Below are 25,312 nucleotides of genomic sequence, written 5' to 3' on the forward strand. Positions count from 1 at the left end.
CGGGTGGTCCATGCGGTCAGGCTAATTGAAACGCAGGGTCACTGTCGACGAGTGGTGCTCCTTGCGACGCTAGATGTAAGAAATGCTTTCGATTCTATGAGTTGGAGCGACATGCTCAATGTGTTAGTGTTACTGAAGCATGCAGTGAAATATTTGGTTATCATGATACACAAAGAAGATATTTTCAGTCTAATGTGCTGACAATCAGGAAATCATGGTTATGGATGTGGCGAATGATGCCTTTTACATCGTTTTCCCTCCCCGAAGGTGGGACCACCATCGCCATCTACTGTCGGCGGAACGATCCTAATTATCATATCACCTCATAGTTGAGGTCATGCTGCAGAGCTAAAACACGCAGAGCAAAGTAGTACGTTACACTCCAAGCGTTCTTAAGGCGGTAAAGAGGGAGATGGAGAGGAGAAACGTAAAGCTAGCTCTTTGAACCCTCTGAACCCTCCCCGTGCTCCTATGTTGAAAAGGCTTGATCTGAATTAGTTCGTGAAATTGTCAAATGATTCCTGGTTAGCATCTTAGACGCCACAGGGAAACGTTAGTTTGTCTGAAACGGGAGTCCGAGGTAAATGAATTTCACCTCAGTACCCAAAAAAACTGCTTTTTTCAACGTGTTTTGTGTTGAAAAGAAAACGAAAGGGGGCCTTATACTAAGAAAAGGCGACCATGTGGAAAAATTCTCCATCCAACGTTGGCAGGCTAATTGAACCTTCTATTGACATGTAGCACAAAAACACGAGAAGAGTAGTGACAGCTTCCCGCAAAGTCTGACATTTCCAGTAGTTATTCTGCTATGCGTCATAGAGGGCCAATGACAACTATGATAATTGGGTTGTTTGAAGCCTAAAACCACTTTTAGATATTTTTAAAGTTGATAGAAGAAAACATAGCAACGTACGTCAATGCAGAGTTACAGGCAGAAAGTTGATCTGATAATGCACATAAATACATTCCTGGTTCACGTGCTTATTTCCTGTGAGTTTAAATAAAAGGCCAGAAAATTAAATGCGATAATTATGAGGTATTAATCTTTAAGTTCCTATCTTTCTCAAATTACTCTAAAGGTTGGAATTGGAAGTCATTAGTCTTCCTGTTATTGCCGCAGGAAAGTAAACCGCCACCATCATAATAAGCAACGGATCTAATTTCTTAAGTTCGCTTTAAGAATCTAATGTAACTAGATCCTTATTCCATTAAAATCTCCCCTATCTGCGATAAACAGCATGCAAAAGGGATTTATAGTTTCTTTACCACGTAGTTCAAAATATAAACAAATAAATGTACGCAATCTTGGTGCACATGATCCTTAAACATAGACATATCATATATATATGTACATACTCCTGTTACTTACATATGTACCTAATACTGGAGCAAATATCCTTTCCTTATACAAACATACACTAAAGTGGGTATCATCCTTACACTTTTCTCGAAAATGTCCGCGTAGACATAAAAGTTAAATAAATGCTGTAAACACTTATCCATTCATCCGTGCGTCCATTCAATCTTTCGACGACTTGGCTTTGGACAACCTCACTTTCGCCTGCCTCGCCCTTTGTGTGGCATGCTTGCGGATTACTCTTCAGCCAACGTAGCTTCCACTCCCACCAGCGCACACCACATAACTTTATGAGGCTGTAAATGATGAAGGATGGTTTCATTTATGATCCCCGACATTTTGGCCCGCAAATTACGTTGTTGTGAAATTAAATTCATTCCGAATAGAAATTAAAAACCGAATCTCATGTCGCCAATGCATTAGTCATTACGTCAGAATTAAGCAAACATCCCCAATGGTCAACAATAAAAATGAAAATGAAATTGGAGTGTCTCTATGAATGCCAACCAACACATGGCAATGATCCATAAATTTATTACACTTGGAAAGGACCGGTGGGAGGTTGAACCTAGGGCACTTACCATTTGTCTGAATTACAGAACGTGGACCATTAAATTTTATTTATTTTGTATGGAGAAGCTGCTTTTAAGTGTCGCTTATTTAAGCCTTGGGGAAAATATTGTTCTTTATGGGGCAAAATCCTTTCGGGTATCATATATCAATAAATATGAGAGGAGTTACAGGCTTCCGATCCGGGGGAAATTCCTAATACAAATATCAGTTCTCCTTTCCATCCTTTTGTCGCATGGCTGAGCTTACCAGGATACTGCTGGCCTACATTAGAAAGTTCCTGTTACACGAGTACTGGGATCTCAGCGTTAGGACTTTGTGTACAGAACTTAAAAGGAACATTAATACCCTTTTAATGACTTGACATGGGCACTATGGGGATGACCATTTTGAATGCAAGTACAGAGCATCTTCTTGTTAGCCATTGGATTAATTTTATATTTAAGATTATTTTTTTGTTGCGTTTGATTGCATTTGATTGCATTATTGGGATTTTGCATTTCCGAACAACCGTGTCATGTACACATTTGCCTATTGTGCATCATACTTTGATAGATATGTTACAGTCTTTTGTGTTCGCGAATGTGTAATCTTTCCAGAAAACCCAACGGTGAGACATTAGCGATTCACAGTAGACATAATGCAAAGAGGTATTTCGAATAGGCCTCCCTCATTGTTTGACATTCAGGTAATGAAAAGCGTCCGCATTTTTGACAGCAGGGAAAAAGATAATCTTTTTTGCTGTTTGCGTAATTCATTCCGAGTCACATCATCTGATTTAATCTCTAAAGGATTTAAGGCATATTTCAGGCTGTTTTCGTGTTTGGGTGTCTTCTATTCATTCGTAAGCTTCTTTTAGATATTCCACAAAACACGAAGTTTTGTTTATTTTTCTGTCCTTTGCCAGATTCCTTCTAAGTTAGAAGAAATTATACCTTAATTGCGGTCAGTCATTTTCAAAAGGATTGCTCACTATTTTTGTTCCGAGAATATAAAGATTCATTTGGAAGTTTTACGTGGGTATGGGAAATGCCTGCTTCGCATATTGATAAACGAGCGGATTTAAAAAATGTTCAAGCAACCAAAAATGTGGCGATATCTCTTCCACCCACGGTAAATTTTGTTTGGTTCTGAGCGGCAATCTTGATATGTTGAGTTATTTAGAGCACATATGATCAAGCTTTATTTTTTTCTTTCATTCGTTTGGATAACTTTGGATTCTAACTAGTGTCGAAGAAGCTTTCGAGAAGAGCTATACAATTAGTACACCAAAGAAGGGTAAAACATTGTCATGGAATTCGATTTGGCAAAACTGAGGTAAACAATTAGGACGCCTCTTAACCGAAGTCTATTTCATCTATTGAGCGAAATCGGTGCAAAGGAGCTTAAGAACCTCTAAAGAATAGCAAAGGTTGGCTAAATGATCATTATGAAGATCCTTTTGCGAAGAGACTAACTCACTTGAGGCGATCTCGAAGTTGAAGTAAATCCTACCGAAGAACTTACCGAGCAGAATTGTGACCTACGTTTATAGCGTGCGAGATGAAACTATGAAAACCTGCCATCCATACGGTTGTGGTGCTCTTCCTAGGTGGCATCCATAACCTTCCATCCTAGAGATTGAAATTTGGCATGCATAATAATGCCATTTGAGCAAGTAAGGTGGGCATTTAACTGACATCATTGTTACTCTAGTATAGAGGAAATGGATTTTCTCGATCTTCATATTCGAAATATATGCCCTGTACACGCTTATATTTTAATTACCTGGCATGATGTGAAAGTGATATTTTTCCCAAATCCGGAAAATCCACATGCACGGACGCAAGGAAATTCCGATCGATTAGTCTAACTTTGCTTTTAATAAAAGCATTGAAGACGGTGATATTGATTCATAAGGGATACTTACCTTCCTGCTTGTCCATTTCATTGCAGCAGAGCAAATTCACGGAGGCAGCACACTATGAACTCACGGCAAAAATTAAAAAGTCAGTATATGAAAAGGAAAATATCGTAGACGCATTCATCGGCATCGAATGTGCCTTCGATTATACCTCATTCACCGCGATTTCAGAAAGACAGGCATGGCATCGATCTGCAGTTAATCAGTTGCGTACTTCACATGCGGGTGACCTGACAGTAATAATTACCGGCAAGTTTACGGCCAAATGATGCTTGAATACAAAGAAAAAACCGCTGGTTCCTTCATTATTCACTCAGCAAGCAGCTATATTCACTAGAATCATTATGTGGGACACCTTAAAAGCGGGGAAGTCCTACTGGTACTAACAGTCAAGTATTTAGGAATACATCTCTACTGTAAGCAAACGTGGAAACATCATACTTACGAACAATCCCAGAAATTCTGCCCTTACACAACAATGGGGTCATTAGATGTAGACCTCCATAAAAAAGACCCCTTTGATATATGCTACATGGTATGTTGGCTGAGACTAAGACTGCTAACAGCAGTAAGCTGCTGGCGAAAACTATACGAGTACTACGTTCACGCTGGCTCTCGAAGCTATCTTGAATATCTCTCCTAATCATTGGGAGCTGAAATAAAAAGCAGCTAACGACCCATACAGAATTGACAGCATTGGTGTCATGCATCTATTTGGAAATCTCTTGGCAAACATCAGGTGGCTCTGAAGCCTGTTTGTCACATGGTTTTCATATTTGTTATTGGGAAGATATATGTACTCTCTTGGAATCACCCAAAGAAAAGAATGGTCAACAAATAGCCACATATCTTTCAAGATTATGAATCTTTCCCCATGGGCTAGTGATGAGCTTTCTGAAAAATGACGACAATACTCCAGGCGGAGATATATACTATTTCACTGATAGCGGAAGTATGTTGAGGAAAAAAAGAGCGGGGTCGCACCATCTGAATCTGTTCCGACAGACGGGAAGCGTTATCCGCACTAATAAGCGACAACATATGAAGCCAGTGGGTGGCCACTAATTGCTACTGAAACTTAGCCCCCGAACGAAGCATTGCTGATGTGGCGTTAGGGCATTTGAACAGTGTATGAACAGACATACCAGCTCACCAAGGATCTGGATCAAGAGCCAGTCAGTATTTGGCATTCGGCTGTCAATTGTCAAGTCCGTTCTGAATAGTGAAATTGCCAGGATTCACGCAGCCGAACGGAGAAATTAAAATTTCTGACGGCCGGTGAAAATCTTTGTGATAGAGCCCGGGGTCTCTAGAGCGTTATTTTCATTGTCCCTTAAGAAGTGGGACATGCAAACCGTAGAACGGAACACTGCTCCTTAAACTATTGGCATTCATGAGGAGGAAGCTGAGAAGACCCCTCACAACATATGCAGTCGCTAATCCTCCTCAGCCTTCAGATGAATATCTCGGCCAAGCTTTCTTCAGCGAAGAATTTGTGCACTCTCCACCTCTGGAAAATGTACCCAGATTTGCAAAAGCCTGCGACCCCGCTGGCAAGAGACCATTGGATAGATGGGTTTGGGAGATAGTAGCAGAGGCCTAACAGAAGGCTTTAGTGCTTCGATCTGCGGCTTCTCTCCTCCCTACTAAATTAAGCTAAAGTAATGGATTAATGCTTAAGCCAACCACATGAAGCACTCTCATAAATTGGGAACGAGTTTCAGACATGATCTTAACTGCGATATTCCAGCAGCACCAACCAATACCGCTGATGAGGAGAAGGAAGCTTCCCACGGGCAATTTAATGAAGTCAAATTAGAAGCTTCACAAACGTGACATAGTAATCTTGATGGGGATCTAAATGCCAAGGTTAGCTATGACAATACTAAAATCATACAGGTCGTCATGGCTGTTCCCCGTGCGCTTTACAATTCTTTAAATTTATTTATAACATTGTATTTATTATATAATTCAGATGAAGATACCGTGGGCTGCATGTCTCCTTCGAAGGTTTTAGGAGCCGATCCAAAACCCGTAGTAGAACCGGCCGTTTGTCCCCGAACTGTCTTAATATTCGGTTCAGGAACACCGATAGGGAGGAAACGTCAAGGTATATCGGCTCTTTCCCCTGCATTGCTGCCTAACAGTATGGAGGTGTTGGAGTTATTCTTGGCAACAAGTTTTTCCAGGACCTCAGCACCGTTACGCTCCTCCTCTAAAGCACTTTTGAAACGATGGCAACTCGGAAACCCTCTTTATGGTCAGTCGCGCACTCTCCCACACATCCCATACATGTCGTCATGCAAGAGCCATCCATCGGCTCCAATAGCCTCGGCTGCAAATGAAGACTTAGCCATTGCAATTGGGGGGTAGTGTTTTGCAAGGAGCCGGTTTGCCTAAAAACATTGTGCCCAGGGGCGTCGCTTTGCCTTAAGGGGGAGGCTGCCCGGAGGTTGCTTACTGCCCGAAGACAGGTGCTTACCCGTTAACAACCCCGAGTCATTTGCTTTATCGGCGAAAATAAGTCGACACAAGGCTAGTTGAAGCTGGGGGTCGCCTGGTACCCAGAATTCACCGCTCACAGCCATATCTTAACGCTTCTGACCATTCAGCCTTCGTCACGGTAGTCACACCTGGACTTGGTGTTCTGATCAGGTATCATCTCAGGATTCCTTATTCAGCTCCCTCACCACGACAAGGTAAGGTAGGTAATGGTCGAGGGATTTAGTCCAGCTTAGTGGAGAGGGGTGCTTCCTGGCCATTATATTAGATAGATCTCTTTGGTTAAGCACGTCCAGAAAACAACTTCTATATCTATTGTTAATTGCGATATGATTGATTTGAGTAGATGCTCGTTGTCGGTCAGTTGAAACCCAACAACAGTTCGACACGTATGCGCGCAGCGCGTAGCAGGAATACGAACCCAGATTGTTAGTCCACAAATTTCCACCCCTATTAATTGTCCTTTACGACAAACACGGAATAAATGTGTTCGTAAACTCAGGTTGAAAGAGTTCAATTTTCGGGAACAGCATATAAAAAGCATAATGGGGGCGAAACTTACGAAAAAAGTTTTGTCGTGGATGGTGGATGCTTTTGGAAATAGTTGGGCCGAAAGCAGTAAATACAGAAAACGTTGGAAGGCTTGCCTTCCTTCTGATGCTCTTACCATATCTATTGGGGAAAAGTTTCCCAGCATTTCCTCATAATTGACAATTAGTACGCTTGTTCATCTACAATATATTTTCCAATCATGTCTACAGGAGAAATAAAGAACGTTTCCCATATTATCCTTAGGTTGAAAGCAACAACGGAAATTAAAAAAAGGGAAATTTGCAGAAAAGCAAATTTTGCTGTGCAGCAAAAAGTATGTGAACGGCATCTGCTCCAGTATTGAAAGTTTCATGAGATTGACTCGCATCAAAAACAAGGCAAAACTCGGAATTCGAAACTCATCCAATTAAAATTGTCCAGTCACTGCGAAATTTCACTTGTGAGCAATTTAACACGTGATCCCAACTGGGCTGGAAACAGTTCTATACCCTCGACTTTTAATGCACGCCTCCGAACGCTTTTCATCTTATATTTTTTGCATTCAGATTTAACATCGATTCCCACCTTCAACGTTACTTTTTTTGCCACTTTTCCGGACTCATTGAAACGTTACACCTAGTGAGTAAAGCCGTAAAAGTCGGGCGAAACATCGGGTTCATGTTATATTTTTCTGGATATCCTTATGCCAATATACATAACATCTACATAGGTATATTTGGAATGGGTTCTTTTATAGTCAGAATTATGACCTATTAAGCTGGATGAAAGATGTGATTTCTCAGAGCCAAGAAATATAACATGTGGAACATTTCATTGAAATTGGAGTCCAGCCTTGACTACTGAAAAGACTTGCACTAAAGGGTGATAGTCGAGAAGGAAAACCTCGAATTATGCTTAGATCAAATTAGATTTTTGTTTCGGGATTATGAATAACATAAATTTGGGGGAGCGCTACTAGATCGAAATAAAGTAAGCAATGGCCAATTCAAATGTATGGTCCCTCTATGTTCCTCTATCACTGCTCTGCTAATTCATGTCTAAGTATAAATGAATATGTGTTGAAATAATTAAATTGACTCCATTAATCGTTTCAGTGAACTTATCTATAGCTGATGCCATGGTTTCCACCCTCAATGTCACTTTTAACTACATCTACATGCTGTATGCCGACTGGCCATTTGGAACGTTGTATTGCAAAATAGCACAATTCGTAGCGATCCTCAGTATATGTGCCTCCGTGTTCACGCTAATGGCTATATCTATTGACAGGTGAGTACCCTATCGATAAAGCTGTTCAATTTATTAATGAATGAAAAGGGTGGTGACCGCAATGTGATTGAAACTATATTAGCACCTATGGCTAGCAAAATCCAGCCAATTGCAAATATTTTATTGCGAAGTGCAGTGATTGCAAATGGTTTTCATGGTGTTTTAGATAATTTGAATAAAGGATATGCAATAACAACGTCACTGGTTTGACCAACGTAAATTTCAGCGAATCAGAAAATATAAACTTGTGATGTGTTGTGTTACCCATAAATACTCACCGCAATTTCAATCAGCGTATCCAGGACAATTAACGAATGATCAGTTTTTGCATGAGAAACTATCTGATTTGCTTCAATAAATTAATGCGGTTCTGCATAGTGGTAAAGTTTTTTTCCAAATTTGGATTAAGGTAAACCTCAAAAATCAATGCATGTATATAAGATAAAATCTTCTGGCGGGTAATTAATCTGAAAAGTAATTCTGAATTAAATTGGAATTATTAATAATAATTTTTTTCAAAGGACAAATATATTCCAATGTGGCCAATTTAGGGAACAAATCATGTATGATTGAAAATTTTTGACTGGGGTATTTAAATCTGATTTTCAAGGTTTTATGTGAAACAAAACCTTATTAAAATCGGTTCAATGTCTGCCTGTCTGTCTGTCCGTCCGTCTGTCACAGCCGATTTACTCGGAAAAGCTGAACCGATTGGTATGGCGCCATTTTATGTTGAGTTTGAAGAGGGCTTCCCATACATGCGACAGGGGGGAGGGGGCGTAAAATTGTTTTTTCCAAGAATATGGTCATGTGAGGTATCAAATGAAAAATCTCGATTAGTAATTTTTGAAGTTGATCTTATTTTTGACATTAGGTGAAACATAGAAAAGTGAGGGTTCAAAATGTGTTCCCCAAAAAGTGAAACGGGTCTCACTCTCAAACCACTACCCAACCGAAAAATCTGAATAAAATCACAGTGATGCATCCCTACAAAATCTAGGGATCAAATATATCCCGTTCTGATATTTCTACAAACAAAGTTAATGATTGTATGTTGCCATACTTTGTAAATTGTGGGGAAACCCCTCTAAAGTTCGTCCTAGGGATACAAAATTTGGTATCAATATAGGTGATAATATAGGACAGAACTTTGGGAAGTTTCAACGCAATTTAGCTATTACTAACAAAGTTATTGAAAGTCAAAATATTGAATTTCTGATAAATTTATTGCATTCTAGGACGTATATTTGCATTCTTAGCTGTGTACGAATGGAAAAACGTGCAAAGAGATTTGCTCACATAAACTTTTATACCTGAAGCGCCGAGCTTCCGGTATTCCGACTTGTTTTACTTTTCAACTAATTTTCTGATTTTCAGTTGCAGAATTAATGCACTCGTAAAGAATTGTAGCAATATCAGATTCCCAGCGTGAGAATTAATGAGCTAATCGAAAGGTTCGTAGTAATGTCAAACTGCAATTCCTTCGAGCAGCTCATTTCAAAATACCTGGATGCAGGATAATAAACTAGTGGTGGAAAATGCCATATATACACTACTCGATGTAGGTTTAAATCCTGTCAGTCTGTATATCATGTCTATTTTTTACTAACACTTGTCGCATTTCTCGCTTTTATGGTTCACCAGGAATCTTCTCCATTTTTCAGTCGATTGTATTCATCCAATTATCCTTAGCCTTCGTTTTCCCCATTTCCAGTCCACACTTCAATCTCTATTTAGTAAAATTTCGACATTTCTTATTAAATTAATTTGGAAGATGTCATTGAACACTTTTTAAGATTTTAAATAAAACAAAAAAAAATCAACACTTCGTGCCAGAAGAACTCGTGCGTTGGGTTCAATTGTTCTACCATGATCCGAAAAGTAAAGTTCGAAGTATGGCGGGTGTATCAAAACCGCTTCGTATCTCTGTTGGTGTTCATCAAGGAAGCGCCCCTCACCACTCCTTTTTGTTCTTGTTGTGGACACCGTCACACGGGATATCCAACGTCCAGCGCCCTACACACTGCTTTATGCAGATGATGTTTTCCTAGCATCTGATAGCAAAAATGATCTCCAGCAACTTGTCCAAAAATGGAATGATCGCCTCATGCAACACGGTCTCAGATTGAATTTAAACAAAACTGAATTTTTGACGACCGATCCCCATGAAACAGGCACAATCACTGTCAGCGGCAGTGATCTGCCCAGAACTGAGCGATTTAAATACCTGTCAATGTCAATGTCAACGCTATCAGCCAATGGAGAACTGCGTTATGAAATTGCTTCACGCATTAACGCAACCTGGATGAAGTGGCGTTCCACACCTGGAGTTCTTTGTGATCGATGTATCAACGAACGTCTCAAATCTACAATTTACCGCAATGTCGTCCGTCCACTCGCTCTCTATGGTTCTGAGTGTTGGCCGACTATAAAAGACAATGAACGGCGTCTTGCGATAATGGAGACGAAGATGCTACGTTGGACTAGTGGCGTGGCACGTTTAGATCACATCCGAAAGGAGGATATCCGCGATCGTTATGGGGTCGCACCGATCGTGGAAAAGTTGCGAGAGAGGCGTCTTCGATGGTATGGTCACGCAATTCGTGCAAAAGAGAATTCACTTGCCAAGATTGGTCTGAGCATCGAAGTCGATGGTAAACGACCAAAAGGCAGACCTAAACAACGGTGGCTTGATACGCTAGATGGGGATTTGAAAGCCTCGAGATTGCACCCAGATCAGGCATTCGATAGAGCCAAATGGCGAAGCCGATCACGACGAGCCGACCCCGCTTGCGAGCAGGACAAAGGCTGAAGAAGAAGAAGAAAACCTTATTAAAATCGGTTTACTGTCTGTCTGTCTGTCTATCACACGTACTTTTCTTCAAAACAAAACTTCATGGGTATATGGGAACTATGAAATCCCAAGCATTAATTTCATAAGCAGATCTTAACGTTAACGCAAGTTGAAAAAGGGGTCAAAATGCGAAAACTTAAAGTGAGATAGGACTCATTTTCGGAAAATACTGAAGCAAAAATCTAAAAAAAATCAATGCTATGCGCCTATATAAAACTTAAGCCGTAAAATATGTCTCATTTTGATATCAGTTCAAGTAAAATTAATAATAAATTATTACCAACTTTTTCAATTTTACCGGCAAACCTCCTTTCACTTCACCCAAGTTCCAAATCTTAAGCGATGCGGATAAGATGCTGATATAATTAAAGAGAATAATTGACCTACGACCGAAATTCTGAAGCCCCGTATATAAAGGAGCTATTTTTCCCCAGCCCTTTTTGTACCTGTTTTTGGTGAACTTCTTCAGATATGCTCATAATATTATTCTGGTAGTACGAATCGTATGAAGTTGACTAATGTCAATGTAGTAATTTCCAGGTCAAATTATTTGCACCAATGGCCTTTTAAAAAATAGCGCGTTATTGAATTTTGAACTATGTACACGCGGAACTGTCATGCACTCAAAGTTCTCACATAAGGAAATGGAAAAGCTTTCATACTTGAAGCGTCCATCGTCCGGTTTCCTATATAGTCTACGTTTTCACACTCATTACTCTTCAGCTTGAAAAGAATTTATTTCAAACTTTCGGTTCAGTAACATCGTTTGTATGTCTATGATATCATGAGGTTAACCGCACTCTCGATCTGCGTGTTCGTCTCAATTCCCAAGTCTCCAAAATTCGCCTATCGACATGCTAATTTCGAAGCTCTCAATTAAACCCCAAGTTGGATCGCATCATCATTTGCATAAAATGCAACCAAGCACTCGACTTTCTACCTTTCTATCTAACCTTAAGCCTTGCTGTCCTCCCCTGCCCTATGAGTTGGGGCTTAATAATATACTCAAAGTCTTCCCTGCTTGTCGTAAGAGTCGACTAAAAGGGATAGAAATCTGTGGGCTAGCAACCTGCAAATTTCGAAACCTTATTGCTACCAAAACGGCAACAACTGCTCGGATAGGGTCTGACCCCACGATTACGACCTTAGCCTATCGAAAACGGATTACGATTGTTTTCTGGAATTTGTGCCAGCTTTCCGGCAACTCTTGCAAGTGTCTTCAGAACGCTTCCTTTCTCCAAATTGGGCGACAATTCCAGCGATATAAACTGAACATTCTGACCCTAAGCGAAAGAAGATGGTGGGACTCTGGAGAACACACCTTTCCTCCTTGCCTATGCGATAATAGTAACAACTCTATTGATTTGCGTAACTTCCACCACTTCGTCTTCGGTGGCACATTGTTCAAGCGCATAGCCTGCCATAAGGTCAGTTGCTTTTAAACTGACCAACACCATACTAGCAATCAGATCGATCACTTCACGATCAGTAGTAGATAGATAAAGGAGTTGTCTCCGGTGGAAGAGCTATCTTGCTGATCAGACGGCAGATATACTAAGTATATCGATGAGCATTGGGCTGCCATCAAAAATGCTCTTCTCTCGGGTGCTCTTGCTGATCAGACGGCATATATACTGAATATATCGATGAGCATTGGACTGCCATAAAAAATATTCTTTTCTCGTCGGCCACGTCCTAAAGAGCGATCTGGCTGACTGCAGATTGATGGATTGTTAAAGCAGACTGATGAACTGGAGGATTGACCACTGCTAACGATGGCAGCGTGGCCCGCACGATCTCCAAAACCGAGCAAAATTCCGAAAAGTTCAGCGTAATGTAGACCGTGACAAGAGAGCATTTACTATTGTCCTGATCAGGGAAGCGAAAAATGCCGCAGAACGCATTAATTTCATAAGTATATACGGCATCACAGAAAAGCTTACATGTGGTCATATATTTTCCAATGGTCCTGTGAAGGACATCAGCTGTCGGGTTCTCATCCACGATAACGCCCAACTGAAGAAGTGGAAAAAACACTTCACCGTTCTTAACCGTATCACATCATGTGCGACTCCTACTCTTGTGGGTGAAATGGTTAGTCACCGTAAGATGCGGACTAGCACTGTTCCTCTAAGCGGAAGAGGAATTATTTCGGCCATCAATGCACTCAAATGGAATGAAGCCGGTATCCTCGCAGAGTTAGTAATCGCTGCACCTGTTGTAACTGCACATCTGCTACTTCTAATCGTATGGAAATCTTGGTAATCCCAGACTTTCCCAGGGGTGTGGGGAAAGGGTATGATCGTTAAGATTCCAAAAAAGGCAGACGTTTTGATGTATGTATGCGCAGTATGCGGAGTTTAAATCTTCGCAGCATCTGTTTTTTATTTATTTCGAGAAGGCTTTCGATAATGCTGCTCGACCCAGGAGGGACATTCCCGTGAATCTAATAACTATTATTACAGTAACATATGACGGCGTAAACTGTCATGTGTACCGCACCAATCTCAGAGGATTTTGAGCTCCAAAGCGGAGTCTGCCAAGGTTGTATCTTGTCACCGACATTATTTCTTCATGTTATCTGCGACGTTCTTCATGCTTTATCTGGAGGACGTGGAAGAATTCAATGGACTATGACACTAATTTCGCAATAATGTTTGAAAGTTTGAACAAGGAGTGCATCTGGAATGTTCTATGTACGCCTCCGTAGAAGCGAAAAACTACTACCATAATTCGTCGGTTACGAAAAACTACTAAAATATCAAGGGCTGCATCGAGCTAAAAACCGCAAGTCAAAAGCGGGGCTACAAGGTTGCACTTTGTATACTCTTTATTGTTGACGAACATTGGGTTGTCTTGGCTGTAGGACGTGAATGGATTCATTAAACCCTAACAACTTCCTTGAAACACCTCGAATACGTCGATGAAATCTACTTTCTCTGTCTGTGTCATTCACATCGGCCAAATAGCTCCGAATTTTGCGAAAGAGACAATCAGTGGCGAACTGAAGATAAACAGCAACAAAACCCAAGTTCTCGATCCGACGGGCCATTACATTCTCCCTATTCGCATTAGCGTCATTTGTTCGTTAGTCGAACAGTTTGTAGAAAGCCTTCCCCAGTCGATGGCAGCACTGGACTTGATATCGCTCTATGTATTAACATGCAGAATAGTGAAAGAGGGGTGCAAGTTTATGTGAAAGTCCTGCAGGAAGCAGAAGCAAATTACTAGGAACCTAGGTTACTGGATTTACAAACTAATGTAGGCCTCTCTAAATCCTTTCCACTTTTAGCCAAATTAATCTAGGGTTAATTAAACGCCATTTCCTCAGCTTTAATAAATGTCATTACATCTGGAATAGCCATGCGAGCAATGCAACCATCTCAACGAACGCGGGCGCGCGCGGAAATCTATTATGAACTCCAACAAGCGGAGAGACAAAAGAAAGCTGGGAAAACCGACGGGCTTCTGTGCTCGAGGAGGACGGGGAGCAATGGCACCAGGGGTGGAAGAATTACCAGCAAGTAAGTAAAATGGACCCATGTAAATTTCGATGCTCATCTTGTCGTAACAAATAGGAAAATCTAATTTTCGACTGTATGGGATATTAGAACGATGGGTTGAGTACTCTGATAAACTGCTCAACAAGCAGAACATCGGTGATATCACAAACTAAAGACGGGGGAAGTGTTGCCACCAAGAATTCTGGAGAGAACAGAACCTTATTAAAATCGGTTTACTGTCTGTCCGCCTGTCTGTCTGTCTGTCACAGGCATTTTTCTCGCAAGCGGTTATAGCGATTGACACCAAATTTGCTTGAAAAGTCAAAACTATGAACACTCACGCACACAGTCAGTTATAATATGATACATCATTTTACGTCGAATTTAAGGGCGGTCCCCATACATACAAAACGGGGGGTGTAAATTTTTCTCACCAAATCATGTGGGATATCAAATGAAAGGTAGTAGTACTTTCCGAACCCGGTAATTTTGACATATGTTGGTAAGGAGTGGAGTGCGGGGGTTCGAAAGTGTTAATTTTTTTCACAGACCCATTATCAGAAACTACCGAAATCGGAAAGTTAGGAGGCTGCCACTATATAGTGCCTAGCCTCCGAAATACCCTCAATATCGATATCTGTTCAAATAAAGTTAATAATGGTACATTACAATAATTTTTAATAATTGACTGTAAAACCCCCCTTAAATTCATCCCAAACTCACTCAGTGCAGTAATATAGGCTATAACATGGAGCGCAATCTTGAGAAGTTTAGTGGTAATTGCACTTAGTTAGTTAGTTTAGTTAAATGGGGGGAGCCGCAGCTCCGAGCACTCAGGCCATTATTAGGCCCATTGTACTATCCCCGTAAGTTGCCTATTCAATGGCTTCCCGCCTACGGTGTTCGTAAGCTTTAGCGAATCTGAGAACATTCTCAAGAGGCAGAGAGTGTGCAGATTCTTCATTGAAGAAAACCTTGCCAAGGTGTCTTCTTCTGAGTTGTGAGGATGCCGGGCAGCTGCATAAAAAGTGCAGGGCTGTCTCCTCCTCCTCCTCACATTGGCTGCACACAGCCGAAACCACTACCCCCCCCCCCTTTTTTAAGGTTTTGTGTAAACACAAAACCTTATTAAAATCAGTTTACTGTCTGTCTGTCTGTCTGTCCGTCACACGCATTTTTCTCGGAGACGGTTGTAGCGATTGGCACCAAATTTGGTAGAAAGGTGGGAACTGTGAACGCTCACGCATATAGTGAGTTACATCCTTTTACGTTGAATTTAAGGGGGATCCCCATACATGCAAAAGGGGGGTGTACATTTTTTTTTCATCAAATATAGTCATGTGGGGTATCAAATTAAAGGTCTCGGTTAGTACTTTTCCAAACCGTTCCCAGTTTTGACATTTGTTGAAAAGGTGGGGCGTGCGGGGGTCGGAAGTGACCATTTTTTAAACGATATATAGACTATAGCATAGAGCATACTCCTGCCAAATTTGATAAAAATCGCACTATTACTAACGAAGTTATACTAGGTCAAAACTGTCGCTTCTGTGCAAATTTAAGATTATGAATGTCAATATCACTTGAAAGTGGATATTTTCACATAATATATGCAAATTTTACGTGCTACATGCTAATGGGACAAATGCACACCCAAATTTCTTTATAAAAGGAATACACAAAACCTTTCATACCTGAAGCGTCTAGCTTGCGGTTTCCCGACTTGTTTATATGGTAGTTTAAGGAGCAGTGTCCTGTCAAAAGCCTTACTAGAGGTTTCATGTCCCACTTCTTAAGGGACAACAAAAATGTCGCTCTAGTGGTCCTAGGCTCCTTCACAAGGATTTTCGCTTGCCGGCAAGAGTCCAAATTTCTCCACTCGGTTGCGTGAATCCCTGCAATTTCACCCTTCAGAGTAGACTTGACAGTAGATGGTCGGATTCCAAGAGCTGGTTCTGGCCCCACCATTGTGGATCCAGACCCTCGGCGAGCCACTCTATCAGCCCCCTCATTACCGGCGATGTTAGAGTGCCCCGGCACCCACATCAGGAATGTTTCATTCAGTCGCCCAAGTTTCAGCAGCACCTGATGACAACTCCACACCAACTGGCTTGATATGTTGTTGCCATTTAGTGCTGATAATGCCGCCTGACTGTCGGAACAGATTCGAATGGTGCGATCCCTCCATTTTTGTCGCAGACATTCTTCTGCTGCCAATGAAATGGCATATATCTCCGCCTGGAATATGGTCGTCATTTTTCCGAGGGGTCGGGCCAGTTCTATAATCGTATCGATAATGGTATCGAGCCTATATGCGTCGTTGGCTGCTTTCCGTTTCACCTCCAAGTGAGTGGGGGGTGCACTTACTACTAACAATTACTAACGAAGTTACAATGGGTCAAAGTTGCCCCGTTGGTGCAAATTCAAGACTTTGAATGTCAGTATCACGCAGAAGTGGATATTCTCACATAATATATGCAGATATTACGTGTTAGGCAATAATGAGACTAATATCCACTCAAATATTTTTATAAAAGAAATACACAAACTCTTTCATACTCGAGGCCTCCAGCTTCCGGTTCCCGAATTGTTTACTTATATAGATACTATTATATTTATAAAATTACCGAATTTGAACTGGTAATGTCACGCTGCCTATGATCAATTCATGAAATAGGTCAAAATTTCCATAAAATCACAAAATCAAAGTGGCGGTTTCGATGAATATAGTCCACTTACATCATGAAAGGTTTTGGAATAACCCCCAAAGTTGAATATAAAATGGAACGACTCACTGTGGAAGCTGATAGTTCGAAATCAATGCTAGGTTATTCACAATAAAAGTCAGTTGAAAAGCGCCACGATATTGCGCCATGATTTCGCAATATGTACGGGTGGACAGGTTCATTCTACAGCGTATGTGCTGGAATGTAATGGTAGTAGAGAAAGTATACTCTAATGTGCTGTGTTGACCATTTGTCTTTCAATAGAGCAACAACCTCAAGTACACTTTCTCCTCAGCGTGAAGCCAACCATATATGCGTCTCCAATCGGTCGCATTTGTTCATTTGTTCATTCCAAGTTTCTTACACGATACATCTCCTCCAAAAGTTATTTCAGGAAGTTACTCTAGGTGAAATTATGCGGTGTTTCCAACGATTAATTATCTGAAATAATAAAAACTTGTTGTTTCTTTTTCAGTGCTTGTTAGCACTGATGAAGGGAACAAATGGTTCCCGAAATATCGGTATTTGCAAGAATAAATATCCACACCAACGAAAAAGAAACAACAAGGTTTTTATTATTTTAGTTACTCTATGTGACTTAATACCTTCCCAATTCGATGCATTGTTCAAAAAATTTCGTTGGTTTTTAATTTTCATTGCACCGTCTCATGTTGAGACGTATCTTCTCTCATAAGGCAATATACGAACAATATTGGTAGTCACGTTATATTATATTCATGGGTGTAACACAAAATACATTAACAGAAGAGGTGAAAATCTTTTCTTTTTGCTTGCACCTAGGTATGCTCATGTAAAAGTACTATTTAGTACCTTTTTCCCACATTTTTTTGTATCATAGTTTTCCCGCCTCGTCAACACCTGTCATGCATCCTTTTTGGCCTGACCTCGCAGAAAGTGACCAGCAAAACAACAACGTCAAATAACACTGTCAACTGCGAACAATAAAAATAAGGGAATATAATTTTGTAACTGTTGATAATTTCTCCCATATAATATTGAAAATCACAAGCGATAACCTCTATGAGGACGAAATCCGCAGATTATTGGCGGTTATAGAGTCTATTTCAGGTTACAACAAATTTTCCATTCGAAATTCGATAGGACAATGATCTCACCAGTCCTCCAGTATTTCTCGGAGATTTGGGTTGTTAGCAAGTAAATTGCGAAATCTTAACTGCGTATGAGAGAAGAAAAGCTGTTGTCCCTCTCCAGGAAGATAAAATATTCGCTTGTCTATATAACGACGAATATTATCACGTATATACTACGGCCAGGACGTCAGAGAGGATATCGAACTAGTGCAACTAAGACAAATCTAGACTGGATACCAGTTGCTGTGCACAAATTTATTCTTAGGTATATTTTCTTAGATATTTTTCCTGGCATATTAATATGTATCTGAATGGTGATCACTTAAGAGCTTCAAGTTTTAGCTAGCAGTTCACCTTGATGTCCCGTCGGGGTTTTTTACCAAATTCTGTTAAAGCGACGGAGTAGGTCTCTGAAAAACTATGTGGTGCCAGGCATTTAAAGAAGGTCATTGACTATACGGAACGTCCTGGGGAGAATTAAAGCACATTTTCACAGAATCTACCCTTCGTGTCGGCGTGTAAAGCAAACCATGTATCTGTATGTATGTGCATCAAACAACAAGTTGCAGTTACGGGATTTACCATGAATAGTCTTTATTTCCTTTTGATGTTAACTAATGATTTTTCAATTCATTTAGCTTTTTTTAAACCGTTTGATTCAACTCTTCGTGTTTTCAAACATTATCTGAAAGTCTGGTCCCCATTCGCCATTAATACTTAACAATACCTCGTAACCTGGATGAATCTTTTAGTTAAACCATTTGAATTTACGATTAGAAAAAGCAAACTCTCAGCTATACTCTCTTTCTATCTTAACTTACGATTTACCCCTTTAAGTCCTTTTCACTGTTGGCACTCACTGTGGGTATTTCAGTCGCATCCCCATCTCGGTCCATAGCAAATCAGTTATAACCCGACGTACATATAGTAAATACCATGAAAAAAGTTTTGCCACACAATGGGCTTTCCGAGCATAATACAATGGAAACGATTTAAGCTTTCTAACGTATCTTGGATTACAGTTGGCTTAGCAATACACATTTTATCGGACTAGAAAGTGAAAATTGCTACTGGGAGATGCGCAAGGTCAAGTTAATTCTGTGATATGTGGTGACGTTTTCAAGTATATTCTTAGCCGAAGTATTCAAGCATTAAATGGTGGTTGGGGAGCAGCTTGAGGGTAAAGATAACATGAGGTTGTAGCCCGGAGGTTTTTGATCTCTCTCTCATTGGTGAAACTGTAGCTAAACAGGAAGTTGATATCCTACACAATATCTCCAGCGACTTGAATAATTGTCTGAAAAATAGAGAATATTTTTCATCATAAGCACGTAGGGGACTTATCTTTTTAAAACTTTAGCTTTGATTGAAGTAATCTGCTTTTATTGGCAAGTAATCTTTTGTGTAATGGCCATGAGTAGCGCAAGTGAGGAACTTTTTAGTGTGCGAATTTCTGAGAAGAATTCATACATGTACATGGTATCCGGTGAATGTTGCAGCCATTATTTATAATTCCTTATAAATTAAATTTCAGTCCTACATTTCCGGAATCTTCCCAAAGATTGTTATTTACTTGCACCCATATCTTTTCATCGATTTCCAGCCAGGAAATTCGGGATCCCATTCAGGCGAATATTTTGAGAAGATTATATTCTAATTAATATTTTGTAAATATTAAAATTCGCTTTCACTCCTGAGCATCCCAAGTCTAAAATTAAATGGGAAATTGAATCACTGTTGCCCGAACGCCCCACAAAAAGGAAACACCCGGGAATTTTCACCTAAAATCCTTCTGAAGAACGTAAATAATAGCCCTAATATGTTTTATTTCAGGCGATGCGTAAAATATCACACCCCCGCCGCATAAATACGAGACATTTTGCGAGGATACTGCGGTGACGAAGGGTTTGCAAGCGGACGATGATGTATGCCCGTGAAGGCGATATACCATCCTCCACTCCACATAAATAATGTTGCTTTTTGTGCGTGAATAATTCATGAGCATAGATTTACCAGAAAGCACCACGAGAAGCTGGGTGAGACAATTTCAAAGCTGATATGTCCCCGCGAATCATTCCGAATATAATTTCCTACGAATTAGAATGAATTGGGTGTCATGTATATAAGTACGGAGCGGATGATAAATCTCCTCTTTAGGTCTCAAGTGGGAGATTTCCGTTCTAACCTGGATGCGCTGGAGGGGGCAAATAGCTCATTCGTTTTATCTGATGCGAAAGGATCCATGCCCATGAAGAAACTGAATGAGTCCTCGTGGAGCAGAGAGCGATGATAGTTTCTGTAATGGAATGATGGGATTTTGAAGGACTGATTTATTAGGTGGCTGAACTTGTCGACTGTAGGTCAAAGGCTTATTCGTATATTGGCTGGGATGTTAAGATATAATATAAAGGGTGCTTCGGCACTTTGTCAAGGAAAGTATTTGCCATTAGAGAAAGTGAGAAAGATTTTCAACTTCCATTAATTAACTAAATAGATCTGTTAACAAAAAAGAAATTTTGCCGCACGTGAATGTTTTACATGTAAAACCACGGCAAGGGCATACCTGTACACTTTTAACATTGCACTGACTTCGATTCGAAATTTGTTAAAAATTTGCTTTTCTTTTTGCATTCCTTCCGTATCCGTATCTATTTAGTCTTGCAGTCAAAAGCTTTGAATTTGATTGATTAGAGGAGGAGATTGGATATAATGTATTGAAGCGACCAACAGGTATACGGGAATCCTGCTACTTAAGTATGCAGGTTTCAAACGATCAGATTCTGTTCGATTCAGTGAGTATTTCCAAACTGCGTCGCGGAACTTCCTTTTCCCACTAGGCACCACTCATATTACAATACCTTGCCAGCATCAACCCACGGGTCATACTACAACGATAGGGAGCGCGGATCCATAGATGACGATGATATAATGGTAATCTCTTAGAAAAGTTTCTAAAAAAGGATTCGGGCACGTAACAGCTTGCTACATTCAACGATTTGTCGAATAGATAGGATTCGCGATTTTACAGCTGATACTCTTATGAATATTCAAGCAGCGATTCGGTTTCTAACGTACTCCAACCCGGGGGAGGTATTAGGAGGGCATGTAAGGCGAAATTGTGTGATAATAATGTGAATGTGTAACAGAAAGTTATTCGGAAAATATCTAATTCCGTATGGATGTTCGTAGGCTTTCTTCTGGATGATGTGTAGGCACCAGGGCGCGCATAAGCTCTAACCAGATTTTACTTACATAAGTGGCTTTGAAGTACGATGGAAAACTGGTCTGGTGTCATAAATATCTAATTCTAACCGCACAGCATATTGCGGTGTAGAAAGTGATTTATATTTGGGTGATGATGTTCGTGCGACAAGAGTTCATTCAAATTTCAGTAGATCATGATTAAGTATCACAAGCAAACATTATGGAGTGGATAAAGCTCATTGAGAAAGTGGCGGAGCTTATTTCAAGTAAACCAAGTTGATAGATATTAAACCATAAAATACAGGATTGTGAGGTTATTGTGGTTTTGAGCAATCTGGTAATTATTTTGAGGGCAGCTAACACCAATACGAAATTAGTTCATTGTTGTCCTTGGCTTTGATTTTGTATGCATTGGCAAGAAAGTATCTAATCGCAGGAATTTACTAGCTTAGATAATTAAGCCGAATTAAGACACAACCACAATAAGAAATTATTCAAGTAACATTGGTGGTCAAGGAACATCTTTGAAGTTATCTTTACTACGGAATCCACTGTAGATCAACGTAGAGTTATGAAGTCCGCTAAGGATACCAACTTGTGTAGGCCTTTTTCAATCATTTCTCTTTGACTGGCTGATAAAGCTGTAGTTTCAGCTGTCTATATCAGATGAGGTCTCAACTCATCATAGTATATATGTATACATAGATATAGGATGTAGGCCAAATATTGCGAATATACCTGCGTTGGGGAAACAACATTTTCAAAACTTATCGCATAATATAGTAGATCTGTTCAAAAAGTATCTAGTCATAATGATTTTGTATTGAAATTGTAAGTATACTATACCAAGCATGCACTACACACTACACTGTTGATTCTATTAACAATTATACATTTTAAACCAGGAATCAATTCCTTTCCTAGTAGCTTTAGCAATTAGGTGCATTTTGTCTAATAACTGAATGTAAGCAATGGGAAATTACTTAGCGAATGTGTACTACAGAGTTGGCTGATTAATAAAAACAATGAATTTCGAGTCTTTTCACTTCAAATTCGGATTTGCAACTTAGGAATTATTTTCAGTAATTTTGGTTAAAAAAAACCATTACTAATCAACTCCCTGAATTCAAGTAATCGAAAAAGCATCCGATATCCACTTTTGACTTAAGGCCCGTCTGCGACAAGAAAAAATAATTGGTTAAGCGGTTTGCGTGTGAAACTCGGCTGGGAAGTTATTGATTTATGGGAAAGTTCTTATGAGGAATATCTCAATGTACTTTGTAAAATGATCATCATCATCAACGGCGCAACAACCGGTATCCGGTCTAGGCCTGCCTTAATAAGGAACTCCAGACATCCCGGTTTTGCGTCGAGGTCCACCAATTCGATATCGAAATGATTCAAGGTATAATTCGTGCGAAATTTGAAATATATATAGACAAAAAATCCTGGACGCTCAGTTTTCTGCCATACCAGCTCCGCCGTAGACAGTCCCAAGTATTACAGTCTGAATGGCCCTATAATACCTTGGCGTCTCACTCAGGGAATAGGTGGGGCCAACTCCAACCGGACTAATTTTATTTGTTTTTAAAATGGAAAGTATGGACTCCATTCTTTTCAGGTTAGCCGAGATAAGATAGTGATAGTTTGGGGAACACTCCTGCCTCTTGCGAATTTATGTTACTATTTTGTGAAAAACCTGCCGGAAGTAAGCATGAATTCGGTGGTAAATTAATATTTACCGCGTCCATCAGACGCACTCACATGTCCGAAGATATGGGATCAAACAGAGTCCAGATTTAGGAATATCTAATGCAATGACACACACTAACGCAGACTTCCAATCCAGAGGAGAAGGATGCTTTCTATGAGCAATTGAACGCAATTCCGGAAATACTTACTAAAAGTGACATTTTGATGGTGATGGTTGATTCAAAGGCCAATGTGGGTCTGGTGAACATAATGACAATGGTGTATTTTGCAGTTTCCACGGCCGATTGACCACGTTGCGAACAACAGTGGATTTAGAAGTTGATTTCTGGATTTGAGTAACGAAAGAGGTAAGGGTTGGAAGCTTCGACCCCTAAAGTTAACACAATTTGCTTACGAGGCTCGCTGTCGTCGTATAAGGGGAAAGTATCTTGCCATCATTAACAGCTCGTTGAAGGTTATTGACGAACCCTGAGCCGTGCTCTTCTCTTCGGCGTAAATGAGTTTGTTGGCCACATCCTGAAAGTGCGCTATAAGTTCTGGCTGACTTTCAGAGCATGAAAGCGGACTGAGAAAGCATAGTGAACTGAAGACTCCGAGCGTCATGCGCGTGAACCCAAGTGCTGCAGCAAATCTCGGAAGGGACGGATAGAGTGTTTTATGACAAAAGGGAATTGGTTACTGCGCCAGTGAGGGAAGCAAAACCCTTCCCGAATAATTCTGATTTTGGTACCGTATACCACACCACGAATGGCTAGTGATTGCAGCACGAGGATGGGGATCTAAGATCTTTACCAAATGGAAAAAAGGATGATCATTAAGATTCTGCATGTGAGTCCTACATCCCGCATCTGCAATTATTCCGGAACACAGTAAGCAAAGTTTAAATTTCCGCATCACCATCTTTTCATCGACTTAGAGAAGGCCTTAAATATCGTGAACAGGTTGAATATTTGCCCTTCCTGCGTAAAGCATTTCGCAAAGGCTAATAGCTGTTATCAAAGTGGCATATTATGACGCAAAATATCACTCGTTTAATTGGAGAACACTTCTGCGTTGATGACATCTGTTGGGTGTGCTACAGAATCGTGGACCTTGGCCGGATGGTACTGGTTGTAGAAGAATGGCAAGTCTAGTCGGACTGAGCACAACAATCAATCTAACTGGTCATCGCACTCTTTCTATCTACATTAACGGGCGGATCGTCGATGGAGTTGCTTAGTTTTTTTTTGCCGATGGTCGCACCGAGCTTAATGTCACCCGACGCATTAATAGTACTATACCTCAACTCCAACCTTGGAGATTTTTGTATGCTTTTGCGCTGAGCGTGTGAAAGCCTACATCAAAATTTAGCATAATTCCATCAGGGGAGAATTTATATAAACAACTAGGAATAACCCGAAGTTAGAGCTTTCTATTTTGAAAACTTTTCAAACCTTTCATCAGACTCAGATTTCATTTTTTCCAATTCATTTTCATTCACAAAAGTGTTTGTGATGCGCAGAAATCGACAGGCAACATCAAGTCCTTACCTCTACAGCATTTCTATTCCTGTACTCTGCGTTCTGTGTGATTCAACCCTGGCTTTCTGTGGCCTTTGGGCTTGAAGTGCGTTGAAGTGCCGCCTGCTCAACCTACTTGATTTGTGTCGGGTGCCCTCCACTTTGGTGTCCTGAACGACAACATGAGTTAAAAATGTGAGTGGTAAAGCTAAAAACAGCAAAGCAAACGATGGAGGTTACAAAATGAAATCACTTGTCGAACAAAGTTAGGAATCTCATTATCCGTAAATAAACAACATCTTTTACGTCGAATATGGACATATTTACATATTTAATTCGTTTATCACTGATCAGGAGCGTCACTTGTTGTTTTTCTATTGTTAAACTTGAATATGTTTATTTTAGTATCTAGTTAGTGACAATTGGATTTTCTTTATTTGGGATAAAATGGCCATGGAATCTTTCCCCCTCTCATCTGAACACTAGGTAGGAAGGTAGGCAAGATCAGCAATTTCATCTTCCTGAGAACCTTCGAATTTTTCACATAGCAT

The 25,312-nt window shown here is 40.2% G+C and overlaps 1 protein-coding gene across 7 annotated transcripts in view; it reads left to right on the plus strand.

Moving 5' to 3' along the window:
* The window catches only part of LOC119652680 (tachykinin-like peptides receptor 99D), a 321,905-nt gene that overhangs the window by 124,366 nt on the left and 172,227 nt on the right, over positions 1–25,312 (plus strand). For all 7 annotated transcript variants that reach the window (XR_005249576.1, XR_005249577.1, XM_038056952.1 and 4 more), the window contains one exon: positions 7,979–8,153. Coding sequence is in view for 5 of the 7 variants with exons in the window: in XM_038056952.1 (XP_037912880.1) it covers positions 7,979–8,153 (175 nt within the window). In the remaining 2 variants the exon portion in view is untranslated. The remainder of the gene's footprint in view (positions 1–7,978; positions 8,154–25,312) is intronic.

This window comes from Hermetia illucens, chromosome 3, assembly GCF_905115235.1.
Source record: "Hermetia illucens chromosome 3, iHerIll2.2.curated.20191125, whole genome shotgun sequence".
NCBI lineage: Eukaryota > Metazoa > Arthropoda > Insecta > Diptera > Stratiomyidae > Hermetia > Hermetia illucens.